General features: G+C 43.7%; 5 protein-coding genes across 6 annotated transcripts; 3 read left to right on the plus strand and 2 right to left on the minus strand.

Moving 5' to 3' along the window:
- The first annotated feature begins 2640 nt into the window (after positions 1-2640).
- Positions 2641-3414, plus strand: LOC108063550 (uncharacterized). Its single transcript, XM_017150675.3, has 3 exons — positions 2641-2872; positions 2931-3101; positions 3174-3414. Exons 1-3 carry the CDS (start codon positions 2696-2698, stop codon positions 3384-3386), a joined length of 561 nt encoding a protein of 186 aa, XP_017006164.3. The 5' UTR covers positions 2641-2695; the 3' UTR covers positions 3387-3414.
- Positions 3415-3940: 526 nt separating this feature from the next.
- Positions 3941-4665, plus strand: LOC108063537 (uncharacterized). Its single transcript, XM_070216601.1, has 3 exons — positions 3941-4186; positions 4258-4428; positions 4495-4665. The coding sequence occupies exons 1-3, from the start codon at positions 3941-3943 to the stop codon at positions 4663-4665; spliced, it is 588 nt and encodes a 195-aa protein (XP_070072702.1).
- A 362-nt stretch (positions 4666-5027) lies between these two features.
- Positions 5028-8730, minus strand: wdn (wings down). The gene is made up of 3 exons (XM_017150735.3): positions 7462-8730; positions 6198-7399; positions 5028-5726 (listed from the first exon to the last, which is right to left on the minus strand). The coding sequence occupies exons 1-3, from the start codon at positions 8460-8462 to the stop codon at positions 5323-5325; spliced, it is 2607 nt and encodes an 868-aa protein (XP_017006224.2). The 5' UTR covers positions 8463-8730; the 3' UTR covers positions 5028-5322.
- Positions 8731-9520: 790 nt separating this feature from the next.
- On the plus strand, positions 9521-16036 carry Prp39 (pre-mRNA processing factor 39). Its single transcript, XM_017150719.3, has 8 exons — positions 9521-9650; positions 9871-9968; positions 10199-10991; positions 11051-11265; positions 11327-11452; positions 12903-13177; positions 13795-15060; positions 15522-16036. The coding sequence occupies exons 1-8, from the start codon at positions 9614-9616 to the stop codon at positions 15826-15828; spliced, it is 3117 nt and encodes a 1038-aa protein (XP_017006208.2). The 5' UTR covers positions 9521-9613; the 3' UTR covers positions 15829-16036.
- Positions 16019-18343, minus strand: LOC108063581 (DDB1- and CUL4-associated factor 10 homolog). 2 transcript variants are annotated; one of them, XM_070217666.1, is made up of 4 exons: positions 18223-18343; positions 17777-18169; positions 17351-17720; positions 16019-17293 (listed from the first exon to the last, which is right to left on the minus strand). In XM_070217666.1, the coding sequence occupies exons 2-4, from the start codon at positions 18067-18069 to the stop codon at positions 16139-16141; spliced, it is 1818 nt and encodes a 605-aa protein (XP_070073767.1). In that variant the 5' UTR covers positions 18070-18169; positions 18223-18343; the 3' UTR covers positions 16019-16138. The 2 variants fall into 2 exon arrangements, with proteins under 2 accessions (XP_070073767.1, XP_017006209.2); XM_017150720.3 differs by having other exon boundaries at positions 17777-18323.
- Positions 18344-19118: the final 775 nt, after the last annotated feature.

The raw sequence follows: 19118 nt of genomic DNA on the forward strand, positions 1-19118 counted from the left end.
TTTTGGATGAGGATGTATTCAGCAGTTGTCCTGATGCTCCTCCCGGCACACTGGACATAAGTGGCGTTATGGATTTAGCAGAGCTCTCAACTTCCATGAATGCTGACGGTATTACCGTAAGCGGCAACGTAACTTTGACGTGGGACATTCAACTGAAGGATCGCGTACAGGTGTGTAAGACCTATACCCAACCAACATTAAAATATAGGACATCTCCTGACATATCATGTATCCTTTTCAGGTAAACATGCAGCTTCTGTACCTCGAAAGAGGCACCTGGACGCCCACAGTATTTTCAATTACTTCAATGGACTTATGCAAGGACTTGTACGACAAAAACTTTTTCTGGTACAAATATTGGACGCAGTATATTTCAAATGATGTCAAGGATAAATGTTTAAATGTTCCCGGGGTAAGTATTTATATCAATTTGTATCAAAAATATCTGTGGTATCTCTTTCCTTTAAAATACCACACCAATTCTTGCATTGCAGACCAAAATTATTCATAATACATTTTTGCTGAGCTTAACCACCACCGCCGTTGGACTTCGAGAAGGACGCTACAAAGCCAACATAATGATCAGAGCTTACGATTCCTCTGGAACCGAGCGGCCAACTCGCATTTGCATTGAGATACAGGGCGAAGTATTTAAACTTTAAATACACTTTAAATTTTAAAGTGTGATTAACAAATCAGTGGTTTACCAGAGACCACTGTCTTTTGCATGACGAACAATATAAAAATTACGTACTTATTAAAATAATTATTGAAAATGTTTTAAATCAATATAAATTCTAAGCTAAAATGGTTGGCGATTTCTGTGACAGCTCCACAAAATGTATTCAAATTTATTAAACAATTGTTGTGAATAAATTATAAATTTTATTTACCTTAGCGAGTAACTTTTTATACGGACTTAACAATCATGATCGAATCCAAATCCCATAAAATCCCCCAAAACTCCCACAACCAAATCCTGGTTACGCCACTGTTACCAATTGTGAAAATAACCAGAAAAGTTTTGATAGGTATTAAATTAATCATGATCATTTAACTAATAATTAAAATCAATAATTAAAATCAATAATACACAAAAAAACTGGGGTAATTAAGGGGTAATTAATATAATAATCAGTTGAATCGTGACTCTGAAAGGTATATATAGGTTTTAAAGGAAAGACGGAACTACAATTCCTGGATATAATGGATCTGAAAGTAGTCCAACTGATGGTGCTATCCATTATAACCCTTTCAACTGGATATAAGTATGAACTTACCGTTTTGGATGAGGATGTATTTAGTAGTTGTCCTGATGCTCCTCCCGGCACTCTTGACATAAGTGGCGTTATGGATCTAGCGGAGCTCTCAACTTCCATGGATGCCGACGGAATAGCCGTAAGTGGTAACGTAACTTTGACGTGGGACATTCAACCGAAGGATCGCATACAGGTGACTAAGACCTTTTCTAAAAAAGCGCTAAAAGGTTAGAAAACTTCTGACATATCTTGTATCCCTTCCAGGTGATCGTAAGCCTTCTGTATTTCGAAAGAGGCACCTGGACGCCCACAGTATTTTCAATTAATTCAAGGGACTTCTGCAAGGATATGTACGACAAAAATAATTTCTGGTACAAATTTTGGACGCAGTATATATCAAATGATGTGAAGGATAAATGTTTAAATGTTCCCGGGGTAAATGAATTTGTGTAAAACTGTTGCGAAAATGCCACTTCATTTCTTCGCATTGCAGACCAAAATGATTCATGAGCCATTTTTGCTGAGTTTAACCGCCAACATCATTGGACTCCGAGAAGGACGCTACAAAGCCAACATAATGTTCAAAGCCTTCGATTCCTCGGGAACCGAGCGGCCAACTCGCATTTGCATTGAGATACAGGGCGAAGTATTCAAAGTGTAATTAGCAAATCAGTGGTTAACCAGAAATCACTGTCTTTTGCATGTAAATGCTTCAACAATAAATAAATATTTGCTTATAATGGGCTGAAATACAGTTACAAAGGCCTAAATCTGATGAAAATCGTGGGAAAAACAAGAGAGAACGAGTTCTACGACTATTATTTAGCGTTTACTCAGCAAAACAATTTAACTTATTAACTATTAGGGCGATTTATAATTTAAAAAAATAATATTTAAATTAATAATTAAAAAATAAAATATAATGTACACTGAAAAAAATCTATAAAATTTGGGAACCACGCTCGTTAGAGGGGGCGTGGGACTTGGCTAAGGGCAAAGGACACTAGTAGAAGCTGAATGTAAAGTTTAAGCACTCAAGAAGTAAACATTTGTTCGCCAAAAATAGAAGGCTCCACCTAGCGCCCAAAACTTTAATTATAATTTTTTAATGAGAGGGCCGAACTAAACAATTTTTTCATGGGTGGATAAGTAGATAAGTACACATGATATATGTAAATGTTTCGATTTGGGGGTGACACTGAAATGTCATACGTAGAGATGCGGGTTTAATATAAGATTTAAAAGTACACTAAAAAACTGGGGTAGGTAAAGCGTAATTAATATGATAAACGTGAGCACTGCGTGATTCAGCAAGGTATATATTCGAGTAAAAAGCCATTTCATAGCTTTAATTCGTTGATATAATGGATCTGGAAATAATACTACTGGCAGTGTTGACCATCATTAGCCATTATGCCATTGGCGAAAAGTATGAGATGTTGGTTGTGGATGAGGATATATTCACCAGTTGTCGTGATTCTGATCCCGGCACACTTGACATACATGGCATGTTCGATCTTTCGAACCTCTCAACTTCTATGGATGCTGACGGTGTAACCGTAGATGGAAACTCTACTCTGAAATGGGACATTCAACTGAAGGATCGCGTACAGGTGATAAAGTCCTTAAATACAACCAATTCAACAATAGAACTCCTGACATCTTTTTTAGATGAACGTGCAGATTTTCTATTTGGACAGAGGAACCTGGACTCCCACAGTATTCTCAATCGCTTCTAGGGATTTCTGCAAAGTTATGTACGACAAAAATCAGTATTGGTACTCATATTGGACGGAGTACATTACAAATGATATCAAGGATAAATGTTTAAATGTTCCCGGGGTAGGTATTTATAGCTCCAAAATTTGTGCAATTTTTCTATTAAAAATGTCACTCGAATTCTTTGTATTGCAGACACAATTTATTCACAGGACCTTTGTGCTAAATTTAACCGCCAGCGCAACGGGCACATTACCCGAAGGACGCTACAAGGCCCAAATCATATTCAGAGCCTACGATTCCTCCGGAACCGAGAGGCCAACTCGCATTTGCATGGAAATTCAGGGGGATCTGTACAAAGTCCGAAAATCAGCGGAAGCGAAGAAATCTCTGCCCTTTGCCTTATGAGTGTCCATCTTGTAAATGCTTCAACAGTTTTTAAAAAATCATCTTTTTATTGAAATAATAAAATTAAACAAAAATTTATCATCACACATAAATTACTAAAATCAATATAAATTCTCAATATAAATTTCCCCCTCCCTGAATCTGGACCTAACAGATCTTTTAAAATCTAAAACTTTCTAGACGGGCTTTAAATATTTTGTCAGAAAGTGAAGTAAAGTATAGTATTTAAAAAGTATGCAACAAAAATGTTTTGTTTTTTAAAGCCCCCTACAACTAAATCCTGCATACGCCACTGTTACCAATTACGAGATAACCTGTACCTAACCGGAAATGGAAAATTTTTCACATGCATAACCAGAAGGTTATTGATAGGTATTAATTCAAACGTGATAACATAACTAATAATTATAATCAATAAAAGACTGGGTAGATACACTATAAACCTGGGGCAAATAAGGAGTAATTAATTTAATAATCTGGAGAATCGTTATTCTGAAAGGTATATAAAGGTTTTAAAGGTTTGCAAGCAAAGACCGAAATAAAATTCGTGGAAAATGGATCTGAAAGTAGTCCTACTGGTGGTGTTCTTCATTATAACACTTACAACTGGAGCTAAGTATGAACTTACGGTTTTGGATGAGGATGTATTCAGCAGTTGTCCTGATCCCGCTCCCGGCACACTTGACGTAAATGGCTTGTTTGATTTATCCGAGCTTTCAACTTCTATGGATGCTAACGGTATTACCGTCATCGGAAACTCGACTTTGATATGGGACATTAAACAGGAGGATCGCATACAGGTGATTAGGACTTCTAAGCAACCAACATTAAAAGATTGGACAACTGCTGACATTTTATGTATCCTTTTCAGGTAAACATGCAGCTTCTGTATCTCGAAAGAGGCACCTGGACGTCCACAGTATTTTCCATTACTTCAAGGGACTTTTGCAAGGAGATGTACGACAAAAATTATTTCTGGTACAAATATTGGACACAGTATATATTAAACGATACCAAGGATAAATGTTTAAATGTTCCCGGGGTAAGTATTTAATACATTTTTTGTGAAATATCTGTGGTATCTCTTGCCTTTAAAATGCCATTGCAGACCAAAATGATTCATGAGCCATTTTTGCTGAGTTTGACCGCCAACGTCATTGGCCTTCGAGAAGGACGCTACAAAGCCAACATAATGATGAGAGCCTACGATTCCTCTGGAACCGAGCGGCCAACTCGCATTTGCATTGAAATACAGGGCGATGTGTTCAAAATGAAATGAGTGGCTTAACAGAAATCTAAATGGATGAACATACATATAAAAAATTGGCATATAATAAATAAAAACTCTTAAAAAACTAGGATTTGTCTTTGTTCTTATTTTCGAATAATTCTTTATGGGCGGATGACCAAAAATTCTGCCCAAATACATATTCTTCTTGAACCGCCTATGAAAAATGACAAAGTAAAGATGAAATTATAGATCCTGATCCTTTACGGCACTCCTGACATATTTTGCTTTATGGATTTATAAGAGTTATTCACTTTTTTGGATGCTTATGGAATATTCTCAATTACTAGTATAAAATTTAGTATTGGTACAAATCTCCAGCCTTCTATTTCAACAGTAAATAAAGTATTGGCTATACTAAAATATGTACGAAATTTATTATTGGTGTGAAGCGTACAAATTAAAGATCTATCATTATGTTGCTATATATAAACGTATATATATACACTCAAATACACTTACGGACTATGCAGAAATCAGCTTAGGTCAAATACTAAAACAAATGTAGCGTCATACTCTTAATAACCTACGGACACTCATCCGGATTCTTTTAAATGATTGCCAGCGGTCAGCGACCGCCCATTGTGGACACGGCTAACTTAACTAAGACACAGGAGATCGTTGAGGCGTTCATGTTGGCGGGCAGCATCATGTCAGATGCGGCGTGGCCGCAGTCGCCGATTTTCCCGCAAAGAATCGACTGCCGCCGGCCTGGTTGGTGAACAGCAGCGTGTCCACCGAGGGCAGCATCTGATTGGATCGCACCAGCAGCGGCACGTTCACCATGGACACCGCCGCGGGTGTCTGAGCCAAGCTCGTGCTCACCGATTGCATCGCATTGCCGCCGGCATTACTGCTGCTAATCTTGTCATGCGCGTTCAGCGTAAAGGCGGGCAGGTAGTAGTTCCCAGATCGCACTGGTAATGCTTGGGTCGATGTGGCGACACTGGAGGATGCAGAGGATACGGCGGTTAGCTCCATGGAGGCGGGCGAAGAGAACGGCGAGGACTCCAGTGAGGGGCAGGCTAGGCGGTCGCTGGGCTTACAAGGCACTGCAGGTGGAAAAAGGGCAATTAATTGGTTATCTTTCAATTATATATTGTTATTATAATCAGATAAAGTATCAACATGACTAAACATTGATACTAGAGCCCTGCGTGAATCATTTAATTTTTGTTTTATCATAGTATGCCATGAAATTTCTGATTTGTTTAATTCAATTCGAAGTGAATGAATGATTAATAATTTTTATGAATTTGCCAGATTTTTGTTGTGCTTTCTTTTGAGAACAAAAAGCGGAACATTTTTAACAAATCAATTTTAACTGCTTAGTAAATAAAATTTAGGCAGATTTAATCAGAAAATTATGGCCCTTTCTTCTTCAAACTCAAATTTCTAATTAATTCATTCATATAAAACAAAAAATTCAAAATTATTCTTTGAATCCATTCATGCGGGGCTCTAATTGATACCCATCTCTGATTAGAATACAATTACAAGGGAAATATAAATTATAAACCTACTGAAATCATCGTCCGGCAACAGTTCGTCTGGCAATTCGTTCTTTATCTGGAAATGCAGGGCAGCGGCCGAATCCGAGATGGCGTTGTCCGAAGTTCCCATTTCCGTGCTCGCATTGGGTGCGTCGTACAGGCCGCACTCCTCCATCTCGAGGGCCTGCTCCATGATCAGCTCCTCGGCGGAGGTCAGGCTGAGGCCGTGGAGGTCGAGGAAGGGTCCCTGGTTCTGCACGGGCTCCTTCTTGATTTGCGGCACTGCAGTGGCAATGGGTTCTAGACTGCACGGTTGCTGCAGGAGCTGTGGCTTTTGTTGCAACTGCTTGGGCGCCAGCTGCTTGCGTTCTCGCTTGGCTTTGGTCGTCTGCTTGGCTGCCGGCGGAGGCGGAGGCAGTGGCACCAGCACAGTGGTCAGCTCCTGCTGTTGCGGCACTGGATGCACCTGCTGCAGCGCAGTGCCGGCAGGGAGAGTGATTCCCAAGGCGGCTAGAGTGGCCTGCTGGGGTTGCTTCTTTTTTCGCGCTTGTTTCGCGGGAGCTGGCGGAAGATTCGGCTTGACTTTCAGTTCAGCGGAAGCGGTAGTTTCGTTGGGATTCACTGCTGCTGTAGAAGCCGCTGCCGCCGCTGCTGCTGCCGCCGCCGCCGCCGCCGCCGCTGCTGCCTTTTGAGCCTTATTCGTGGTCGACTTCTTGGAGCAATAGGAGGGAATGTTCTCGAGATGTTCGCCCGTCTTGTGGTCCACCTTGTGCCGACGCCGCGTGTGCTTCAGCCAGTTGGGAAAGTTGGTAAAGTCGCGCGGACAGTAGTTGCACTTGAAGGGCCGCATGCCGGTGTGTATGTTGGAGTGCTGCTTCAGCTTCGAGTTGCTGATGAAGCTCTTATCGCAGACGTTGCAGGCGAAGGGTCGCTGCTCCAGATGCACCAGATTGTGGACCTTCAAACAGCGCTCCGTCTTGTACATCTTGCCGCACTTTTCGCAGCGATAGGAACGCGTTTGCGCATGGTACTTCTGGTGGCGCTGCAAATGGGAGCGCTCCTGGAAACGCTTCTGGCACTCGGGGCACTCGTAGGGCTTCTCTGAGGAGTGAATCCTGGCGTGATGCGTGAGGTTTATTTTCTGCACAAACTTCTGGCCGCAAATGTCGCATTGGTACTTCTTGTTGTCGCTGTGGATCTTCCGGTGCATCCACATGCTGCCCAGTTTGAGGCTGAAATGGAGGAAAAATAAGGCAATAAGATTGTTTTCTTTGGGATTCCTGGTAGTACTTACCACTTGCCGCAATCGGGACACTTCTTCCAGGTGTCCTTGCGTCCCTCGCTGCGATGCGTCTTCAGGTGCTTCTTCAACCCCGCCAGCAGCTCGAACTCCCGCTGGCACTCGGCGCAGCGGTAGGTGAGCCTCAGCCGATGGCCGGCCGCCTCGTGCTTGGCCACCTCGTCGGGCGTCTCCAGCAGCTGGCCATTGCAGTCGAGGCACTTGTGCAGCGGCGAGGGATCCACCTCGAAGCTTGGCTTGGTTTCTGCTGGTGGCGGCATGCTGACGGCATCATCGGAGGAGGACTTGGCCTGCTGGAACATGGAGAAGGAGGGCGGCAGAAACTCGGGCTCCACCTTGGTGATTACTTGCTCCGGCGGATGCTTCTCCTCGGGCGGCTCCTCCTTGAAGACCTTCAGGCGCACCGCCGTGGCCGCCGGCAGCTTGGGCTTGCGTTGGAGCAACTGGGATTGGGATTGGGGCATCTGCTGATGCATTTGCTCCGGGGAGAGCTTGACGGGAGTGGAGGTGCCGCTGCCGCTGGTGGTCTTCTTGAAGGGCGAGTTGGTAAAAGCATTCGGCGGCTCCGGGCGCAGAAAAGTCACACTAAACTCGGAGCTGGAGTGGTTATCACTGGCCAAGTTGGGAGTTGCCGAGGAGGCGACATCCGAGGAGAGATTCAGCTCGGTGTTGTTCTGGGCACTCTCGTCCAGAACGCGCCAAAAGTCCGTGGAGGAGAGGCTGTTCCCGTTGACCAGACTCGCCGAACTGATGGTCACGCAGGCCGAGAGATCAATGTCCAGGGATTCATCCTTGATGCTCGATATCGAGTCGAAATTGTTGATCCTCAGCAGCGAACTGAGGATCTCGTCGTGGGCCGCCTTTGTGGGCGTGCCCGCATCGGTGCCGTAGATTTTAGGCGGCAACTTCTTGCTTGGCGCCTCCTCCTTCATCCGCTTCCCGCCACCACCTCCTCCTCCTCCTCCTCCGCTTCCCTTGCCTCCCTCCATTCGCATTCGGTTTGCCTGCTCACGTACCACGTACAGGTTATGCGGTCGGCGTTTTCGCTCGCCGTTTTTCTCGGGTTTTGTCTTTGTTCGGAGCGCCGCTCTCACTGGTCCTCGTTCACTGGGTCACTGGGTCCGCGGATCACGCATCGCGTTCGCTTTCGAGGGGTTAAACGCGCCGCAATTGATCGAAAAACATTTAATTATTGTGAAATGCGCCTCGGCTTTGTTGTTTTTGTCACGCTTACAATTCTCGAGTCGCCATTTTGAGAACAGTGTTGCAAGACGCGCTCGAGTGGCAGTCCCGCTAAAGGCGATGCGGAGATGGCGAGTTTATAGCTATGTGCTATAAGTGTAAAATTTAAATGTAATCTAAGTCGTGGGTAAAGGGGTTATCTTAAAAAATTGTTTCTTACTTTTTACATATTTTTAGTTCTTCTTACCTTCCTAACAATTTAAGACAGTAACTACGTTAAGTTCCGTGAAGCTTTTCAACAACTTACAGCTGTTTAAAAATTCAACAGGAACCATTTAGGGTAGTTCCCTCAAAAAATTAAAAATTATTTTTAATCTTTTCCACTTTTTTTGATTTGCATATTTTTTGTTCATTTCAAATTTGACACGATAATTTTATTTATATTTCCATATTTTTATATTTCGTTAGTAATCATTTGATTATTAACTGTGCAAGTCGGACAATTTAAAAACTTAAAAATTAAATTAATTTTTATAGTTTACCCATACAAATTTTTTTTTTGTTTTTTATTAAATGATAATAAATTTTTTTTATTTTTGTTAATAATGCAGCTTAATGCCAACATTTTTTGTTTAAAATAATATAAATTTAAAATATTTCTTGTTATCATAAAATAAAAAATATTATACAACCTTTCAGACATATTTTACAAAATGAATTAGCTTTTCTTACAATTAAAACGTCCTTTTTTTATTAATATAGTTGCTATTTATTGAGCAATCTAGCTATTTTAATACTAAATTTAGCGGTTTTTACAATTGGTATTTTTTTGGCTACAAATGGTGTATAAAAACAGGTTCCGCAGTGGTCACGTTGAGAAATGAACTAGTTCTTCCTAGCTTATCGGCGCTATTGGAACCAGCGATGTCTCCAAGCATCGACTCATCGCTAATAAATAATAAGTATGGCGTCAGAGGAAAACGTTGTGATGGAAAGTCCAGGTAAAGTCCAATAAATTGACAAATAACCAGCTGCATTCGACCGGAACGCAGTGCCCGGTGATTAGTTACTCAATTCTGGCCAGTCAAGTTCATAACTTGACACTGGCAATCGCTAACAGAAGGCTAGAAAATCAGTCGGAAAAAAGATTCCACAAAACCGCGCGTACAGTTTATGTAAACCGCATGGACTAACTAAGCTAGTTAATTGACGTTTTCACAGGTCGCCGCACACGTTCTGGTCGCAAGGCCGCATCCCCGGCGGCATCGCTGCCCACGACGACTAGGAGCACCCGACGCACATCCAAGCGGAACGCGCAGGTCAGTTTTTAACCACGTATCTACCATATGTAATCTTTAAACCCAACCAAATGATGTAAACGATTGCAATTTCTGGTGCGGATGTGGCGCTGTTCCATCCGCACATGATTCTCCTGCCCGCAGGAGCAAGTGTGATTACCTGCAAGGGCCAACTGATGGCTAAACCATCCTCTTAAACCTATAAAAACTTATAGTAGAACCTTAATAACCTGCTTACCATTCCATTCCAGCTAAGTGACCACGAAGAGGAGCCCGAGGAGCAGGTAGCCATGGTCCAGGAGGAGGAGGAGCAGCAGCAGGTGCAGGAGGCTCCCGCCATTTTGGAGCCCCAGTTCGAGGAGACGCAGCATCAACTCGACGACGATGTGGAAATGCCCCCTGAAACCGGCGGCGTGGATGAGAAGAGCTCTTCCTTTCCCTTTGGCACCGTCGCCGAGCAGCATTCAGAGACCAGCGATGATATTAAAGAGAGTCTGCTGGCTTCCATGGCCGGCGATAATGCCAATAGTCTGCCCTCCGTGGGTGGCAATGATGAGAGCGACAAGAAGGCCGACTTTGAGTCCTCCGCGGAGAAACTGATCTCCTCCGAGGACTCGAGCTCCCATCATGCCATTGCCGAGGATCTGGCCGATGAGGCGGACACCAGCAATGCCACCATTGTCAACACAGAGATAATCTCCGAAGATGAACTGCCGCCGCCCAGCAAGCCGGAGATCAACGATGCCGAAGAGGTTTCGGACGAGGAGTTGCCTGCCCCTCAGCGAGCTGAGCTCCCAGCCGATGCGGAGGTCATCTCCGAAGATGAGCTGCCCAGCAATAACAATAATAATAATGCCGCCAATGAGCCCAAGGCTCCACTCAAGCGCAAGGCGGAAAAAGAAAGCGATAAGCCCGCTGAAGATAAGGAAGCGAGCGGTGGTGAGGCGAGCACAAAGGAAAAGTCTGTAGAGCAATACAATCCGGGGAGTCCCACGTCCGAAAGCAACGATGCGCAGCCCCTGGAGAAGAAACTCAAGGTTGAAGGTAATAGTTAACCTGCTTATAAGTTAATCAGATTAAAGATTAATATGAAAAACCCACAGAAACCGAACCCAAAGACAAGAAGAAGGAAAAGGAGCGCGACAAGGATAAAGATAAGGAGAAGGATAAGGATAAGGACAAGGACAAAGAGAAGGAAAAGGACAAGGAGAAGGAGCGCAAAAAGCTTCCCGACCTGGATAAATACTGGCGGGCTGTCAAGGAAGACTCCACCGACTTTACCGGCTGGACTTACCTACTGCAATACGTGGACAGCGAGGTGGGTTTTAGAGCCCCTTATGGTTTTAATACCTTAATTATTTACCTTTTTACCATAACAGTCCGATGCGGAGGCTGCCCGCGAGGCCTACGACACATTCCTCTCCCACTATCCCTACTGCTATGGTTACTGGCGCAAGTACGCCGATTACGAGAAGCGCAAGGGCATCAAGGCCAACTGCTACAAGGTGAGTACAACCCATACATTTAATCGTCCAATTAAATATCTTTCGCAATTTCTTGTATTACGCTTACAATTACGATTACAATTGATATTCATATATTTGTTGTTAAATGCAATTTATTATGACCTAATAAAAACTACTACATTCAATAAATGCAACATCTACAAAATAAAAAAACACCAAATTGAGAAGAAAGATATAGTGTAGCCTCCAGTCAGGGTCGTGTTTTCTCATAGGACTTGTCTGTGTCTAGAAACATTTATTACAGGAAATGAAACTGAAACCGGTTTTGTATTTTAAAATTATAGATTTAGGTGGGAAACCACATTGGAATGTTAAAGGTATAGGGGATTAAGGGTACAAAAATTAATTTTTTGATATTTATTTTACATTTTCTTATTAGATTTTTAAATTTATTTAAAATCACTTTTGAATTTGTTTTTAAAGTAATCTTTACTCACCCTTACTTTAGAACAATTTCCTTAAAAATAGTTTTCTAAACTTTTTAATATGGCTTCCCACTTAAATTACGTTACATTTAAATAGCGCAATAATTGATTTTCGTTTCGGTTTCATAACCTTGGTTAATCACACGCAATTCACACTTCCTTATAGAGATTGAAAATTATCGATATTTTCACAAATTGATACGATAATATCGATATTTTTAAGGGAAAATCTCCTTTAAAAGTAGAGAAATAGCAAACTGTCGATATCTTTTCAAGCTCTACTTCCGTAGACACCTGGCGAGGGAATTGTTACTGACATCGACCTGTTTAATGCATATTTATACTCGGGTACCATTTTTTATTCACCTAAGCACGTATTTTCGGTGATCTTTCCCCCCCTGAACTGTTGTAATCTTATCTTCACGACACAAACTGGACGTTTTTAGTGTAATATTCACTCTGTGTCGCACAACTCACGTTGTAAGCCCGGTTTAGCTCAGTTGACCTCTTAAACCCCAGACCTGTTCACCGACCTGAACCCGAAAGTTCGATTTGATCCGATACGATCGGTCTGATCTCTGATCTTCGTACGTTTGTATCACCAGTTTACCTCTTCAGTTACGTTACCTCCATCCTTCTTCAACACGATATAAATAGTGAGCTCTCGCATCTCGTACAGTCGTAAGTACAAATGGCGTTTAAATGAAATTTTTAAGTCTCTTTTGTGAAGTTTCTTGTAAATCGAACACTAAAGTATGTGCTACAACCTGTGTGTTATATATTATGTATTCCGTATATTTGTAAAGTCGCTAAGTTAGTCTATAAGTTCGAACACCATATATTCACATCAAAAAAAAACGATAGTTATAAGTCTCTGAGCACTTTGAATCTTGAAAGTTTATTATAAACCAACAATATTTCTATATTTCTCTTCTGCGATCAATCCACAATAAAATGCAAAAAAAACCAAAAACTTGTACGAAAATGAAAAAAAAAAATCCTAGGTGTTTGAGCGCGGCCTGGAGGCGATACCTTTATCGGTGGACCTGTGGATCCACTACCTGATGCACGTGAAGGCTCATCACGGAGAGGATGAGCAGTTCATCCGTGACCAGTATGAGCGAGCGGTTAAGGCATGTGGTTTGGAGTTCCGCTCCGACAAACTCTGGGATGCCTACATCCGCTGGGAAAACGAGTCGAAGCGCTACAATCGTGTGGTCCAGATCTACGATAGGCTACTGGCCATTCCCACCCAGGGCTATAATGGCCACTTTGACAAGTGAGTTTGTGTTTAAAGCCCTGCGTGAATCATTCCATTTTTGTTGTATCGTAGTATGCCATTAAATTTCGGATTTATTTTATTAAATTCGATGTGAAATGAATTGATTGACTTCATTTCAAATTGAATGAATGAATAATTTTTATGAATGTTTTGAGTTTTTTTGTGCTTTCTTATGAGAACAAAAAGTCGAAATTTTTTGAAAAATCCAGCCATTAAATGTTTTATTTATTTAATTCAATTCTTTGTGAAATGAAATGAATTGTTTTCTAATTCATCTCAAATTGAATGAATGATTTAAATTTCCCAGAATTTTGTTGTTCTTTCTTTTGAGAAAAAAAAGTCGAAAATTTTAAGAAGAATCCAGCATCCAGCCATGAAATTTCTGATTTATTTAATTCAATTCTTTCTGAAATGAATAACTGTATAAAATTCTGGAGAATTGAACCAAAAATTGTGGCTCTGTCTCCTTTAAATAAGAATATCGTTTGAATTATTTCTGAATTCAAGCCATTCATTTATTCGATTAAGCCCAATATTCAAAGTTATTCAATTCTATTGAACTCAAAACTATAAAGGATTTTTAGAACATTTTTATATATTTAAATCCCTTTTAGTTTCCAGGATGTGATCAATCAGCATGCTATAACCAGCACAATCGAGCACGAGGAGCTAGTCCGTCTGCGCAAAGATTTCCACGATCGTCAGCAAAGCAAGTCCTCGAAGTCCTCCTCATCCAAGCATCGACGCGACAGTAGCAGCAGCAACAAGGATAAGGATTCCAAAGAGAAAGATAAGGATAAGGACAAAGACAAGGAGAAGGAGAAGTCGCCAAAGGATTCTAGTGAAACCCCAGTCGATGAATCAGCAGATAGCACCACCGATCTGACCGAAGGCGAATCCTCACCTGCAGCTGTAAAGATCGATTTCAATGATCTTACCACGCTGAACGACGAGGAGGTGGCCAGCATAAAGGACAGGGCCATTTCGTCGCGTCGCAAGGTCCACAAGCTGACTGTGAGCGCAGTGACCGCTCGCTGGTCCTTCGAGGAGGGCATCAAGCGTCCCTACTTCCACGTCAAGCCCCTCGAAAGGGCGCAGCTCAAGAACTGGAAGGATTACCTGGACTTTGAGATCGAAAAGGGCGATCGCGAAAGAGTACTGGTTCTGTTTGAAAGATGCCTCATTGCCTGCGCTCTGTACGACGAGTTCTGGCTGAAAATGCTACGCTATCTGGAGTCTTTGGAGGATCAGAGTGGAGTGGTTAATCTGATACGCGATGTGTATAAGCGCGCCTGTCGCATTCATCACCCGGACAAACCCAGTTTGCATCTCATGTGGGCCGCCTTCGAGGAGTGCCAGCTGAACTTTGATGCCGCCGCCGACGTTTTGCAGCGCATCGAGCAGCGTTGTCCCAATCTCCTGCAGCTGGCCTATCGCCGCATCAACGTGGAGCGACGTCGCGGAGCTCTGGACAAGTGTCGCGAGCTCTACAAGCACTATATAGAGAGTACAAAGAACAAGGCGATTGCCGGCAGTCTGTCGATCAAATATGCCCGATTCCTCAACAAAATCTGCCATGATCTCGATGCCGGCGTGGCCGCACTGCAGCAGGCGCTGGAACGCGATCCGGCCAACACGCGGGTGGCCCTGCAGATGATCGATTTGTGCCTGCAGCGCGAGAAGGTGGATGAGCAGGAGGTTGTCCAGATCATGGACAAGTTTATGGCTCGTGCGGACATTGAATCGGATCAGAAGGTGCTGTTTGCCCAGCGCAAGGTGGAGTTCCTTGAGGATTTCGGCAGCACGGCCAGGGGTCTCCAAGATGCCCAGCGAGCACTGCAGCAGGCTCTAAGCAAAGCTAACGAAGCGCAGAAGAAGGGGTAGGAAATAGTAATTCAGAGTCCTGCATGAGTGCACTTGAAAGTCAATTTTTCAAATCAAATAACTTGGATCACTTTTATTCTTTTGATTTTTTCAAAAAACAAGTGATTTAATATAAAATAAATAGATATAAATGAAAGTCAATTTCTAAAATCAATTAACTTGGATCGCTTTTTTTGATTTGATTTTTCATAAGGAAAAACAAGTGATTTAATATAAAATAAATAGATATAAAATAATTTCGAATCACCTAAATAATTTGCTTAGTAATTGTATCACTCCCACTCATTTTTATTCTGTGCTTTTATCACTTGTTTTTCCTTACGAGTGATTAAGTAAAAAAAAGTGATCCAATACTTTCAAAAAATTGACTTGTTTGTCAATTCAAGTGTACTCAAGCAGGACTTTAACATAGATCTTTCAGCCTTCTTTATCCTTATTAATATTTATTTTCTTGCAGTGATGGCAGTCCCAGTCGCAAAAACTCATCAGCGGGCAGCAAAGAGGGTTCCGCCCCCGCTTCCTCATCCTCGGCGGCAGCCTACAATAATGGTGGTTCAGCAGCGGCGGCCGCGGGTTACAACTATGGAGCGGCCTACTATGGTCAGCAGAATGCCGGCGGAGGAGGAGGTCCCTATCCCCCGCAGCCTCCACCGCAGCAGCAGGCCGCCTACGATTCGTACTACAATCAATGGGGCTATGGAGCCGGCGGAGCCAGCGGAGGAGGCAACTACGGCCAGTGGAGCGGCTATGGCAACTACTATTGAGATCCTAGCCTAGCTTCGTAGCCTCCCTTTGTAGCCTCCCCCTGTAGCATTAACCTTGTTTACTTTAGCCCCGCTGCTCCGTTAAGTTATAGACGACTACTTGTAATTTTTTTAAACGATTCCTAAATGATACATATACGGATATGTAGGATATTTGATTTATTTACAACCCCAAATAAACGATATCAGCTTAATCGGTCCACCATAATCGTGTGTGTTGCTTGTATTTCGCCAATATATATACTTGACATAAGTCGAATTATGCTTAAATAGAAAATAAAATGTACAATATGTGACAGAGAGCTGAAGTCTAAAGATTGGGTCGATACCAGGTCACCTCGCCGCCGTTGCAGCCGGTCACCAGTAGCGGCTCCCTTGGGCTAAACTTGGCGCACAGCACGACGTCCTGGTGCTCGGTGATCTTGGCCAGCTCGACCAGTTTCCGCGGCTCTCGTTTCACCTCCTCGAAGGCCTGGCATCTGGGATAGTCGCAGCAATCGTCGCTGTAGCCGAGGAGTCGCACTCCATTGCCGTAGGGCGAGCAGACAATCCGACCATCCGCTGAGAATCCCGGCTCCTTGATGAAGCCCGGCTTGGTGTTTGTCTCGGCGGCGTAGTAGAGAAGCTTCTTGGCATTCACCAGTATGGAATGGCCATTCTCTTTAGAAGTGGCCGCCGCGGGCATAAAGGGACGCAGTCGCAGCCGCTGGCCAATCTCTAATCGGACTGTGGTGTCGCTGGAGGAGCTGCTGCTGCTGGAGGAGGAGCTACTGCTGCTGGAGGAGCTGCTGCTACTCTGGTTGCCCTCCGTGGGCGGCGGCGTTCTACTGTTGACCATCAACCGACTGGCCACCGAGGGTCGCAGCGGCAGCACTCCGCTGCTAATGGCGTACACAAAGTTATAGCCGCTCACATGGTTATTGGAGTTGCGCGCCCGGTTCTGGCGGATGGCCCGCTCCTGGACGGTCACCTCCGCCGCCCAGATGTCCGGTATAAAGGTGTCTGTTCGCGTGGACACCGAGGCAGTGCCGCGACCTGCTCCCGATGCATTGTCCAGATGGAAAACCTGCACCGTGCCCATACGCATGGGTCTCCGTGGCTGTCTGGCTGTCTCCTGATCTCCTGCGCTGCTCTCATTTAACTGACTGCGGCTGCGCTTCCTCTTGGGCTGCGGCTCTAGATCCTCCTGCTCCTCATCCTCGCTGCTGCTGCGCATTGGCTCCTCGTTGATGTCGTGGATGCAGGTCCACTCGCTCTGCTCGTCGCAGCTGACGTTCCTGGTCAGCATGCAGCGGCAGTGCGGGTGAATCTGCAGGGCCATGATCATCTCGGCATCGTTTTGCTCTGGGAAGTCGGTGACCAGCTCCACGCGGTTCTTCTTCTGCCGCTTGGAGAAGACATGGTCGTACTTGGCCGCCTGGGGGATGTACTGTTCGCCCAGCTGCATGAGTCGGTAGATTCCAGGCTGGAAAGGGGGATGCTTAAGTTTATAAACTAAGGGATTCCTTGTAGAGTTGCCTACCCTAAATCCGCACAGATCCTTGTGCAGCGTGGTGAGGTCCAGGTGGTGGATGATCATGATGTAGCCACCGCTGGTGCAGAGCACCAACTTATCGCCCGTGGGCGAAATCCGGCAGCGCATCAAACCGCTGGCATGGAAGACGCGCTGCGAGATTAGGCCCTGCTCCGTCTGCGAGTTGATGTCCCAGGTGAAGATGCTGCCATCGAAGCCGGAGCTCACGAGTAGTTTGTCCTTGGAGGAGTACTCGATGTTCTTCACCCAGTTGGAGTGGCCATGCAAGACGCGCAGCTTCTGCTTCATGTTCCGCAGATCCCACAGGGCCACGGTGAAGTCATCGGAGCCCGTGGCAAAGAGGCGTTCGTCGAAAAATCTGTTGCAATAGCAGGAATCAGTATTAGAAATCCCGGGAATGAAATAGAACCTTACTTTATACAATTCACACTATCCGTGTGGGCGTCTGGGACCTTGAAGATCTCCTTCTGTGTGATGGCGTCAAAGACGAGGACGCACTTCCTCTCGGTGGCGGCCACCACCACGTTGCCATCCGCATTAAACTCCAGATTGAAGATGGCCCCCGTGCGTCCAGCCTCCGTGGGTTTGCAGTTGGCGTGGTAGCTATTGAACATGCCCATCGAGCTGTAGATCCGCCGCATCACCAAGTTGTCGTCGCTCCGCTGGATGTGGAAGCCACTTTCGCGGCGGCTCAAGTAGCGCTCCATTTTGTGGGTAGGATCCCTTGAGGTGTATAGACCTGGTGGCGATTTCCCAAAACCTCTCTAACCGCAATGCAATTTCCCCGTGGCCTTTCTTGTGTTTATTCTAAAACGAGGGCTGCAAAACTGCACATGACCGATTTCTTTTTTATTTTTTACCTTTTCACAACTGAACGTGATTCGTTGAAACCATAACATTTTAGAATTGGAATAACTAAACCATGGTAAACTTATTTTGTATATTTTTTATCCGCATAGCGATCTTTATTTCCTACAATATTATTTATTTGACACATGACTGTTGATAAAATGCAATCGATTGTTTTAGCTTCTCTTAACGATTATTACACAATTAAAAATGGGGGGAAACTCACATTTTAAATTTAATCAATTATTTTCCAGAATTTCTTTTGACAATATTTTTATATTAAGACTAATGTAAGGGGAAATTGCATTGCGTTTAAATTGGGTTTTTAAAAAAGTAATCAAATTGAAAATCATTAAATGTATAATTATACCCTTGTAGAGGGTAGTATAATTTCAGTCAGATGTTTGCAACGCAGTGAAGGAGACGTTTCCGACCACATAAAGTATATATATTCTTGATCAGCACCAATAGCCGAGTCTATCTAGCCATGTCCGTCTGTCCGTCTGTCCGTCTGTCCGTCTGTCCGTTTCTATGCGAACTAGTCTCTCAGTTTTAAAGCTATCGCGATGAAACTTTCCCGAAGGTCTTCTTTCTATTGCAGGTAGTACATATGTCGGAGCCAGCCGGATCGGACCACTATATCTTAAGGCTCCCAAACAAATATAAGAAAATTCATTGTAACTTTGTAGGAAGTAGGCGTTTTGATTCTTGACTACTTAAAAACAAAATTGAAATAAATCGAAACGCTGAATCTGGAATCCCTGGAACTGCACCGAGTGAGTATTCTTTTATCTACAAGGGTATATAAGCTTCGGCTGGCCGAAGGTAGCTTCCTTTCTTGTTTTAATGATACATTTTAAAACTATTATGAAACTATGATTGAAATGTGTATACTAGTCAAAGATAT

Source organism: Drosophila takahashii, chromosome 3R, assembly GCF_030179915.1.
Source record: "Drosophila takahashii strain IR98-3 E-12201 chromosome 3R, DtakHiC1v2, whole genome shotgun sequence".
NCBI lineage: Eukaryota > Metazoa > Arthropoda > Insecta > Diptera > Drosophilidae > Drosophila > Drosophila takahashii.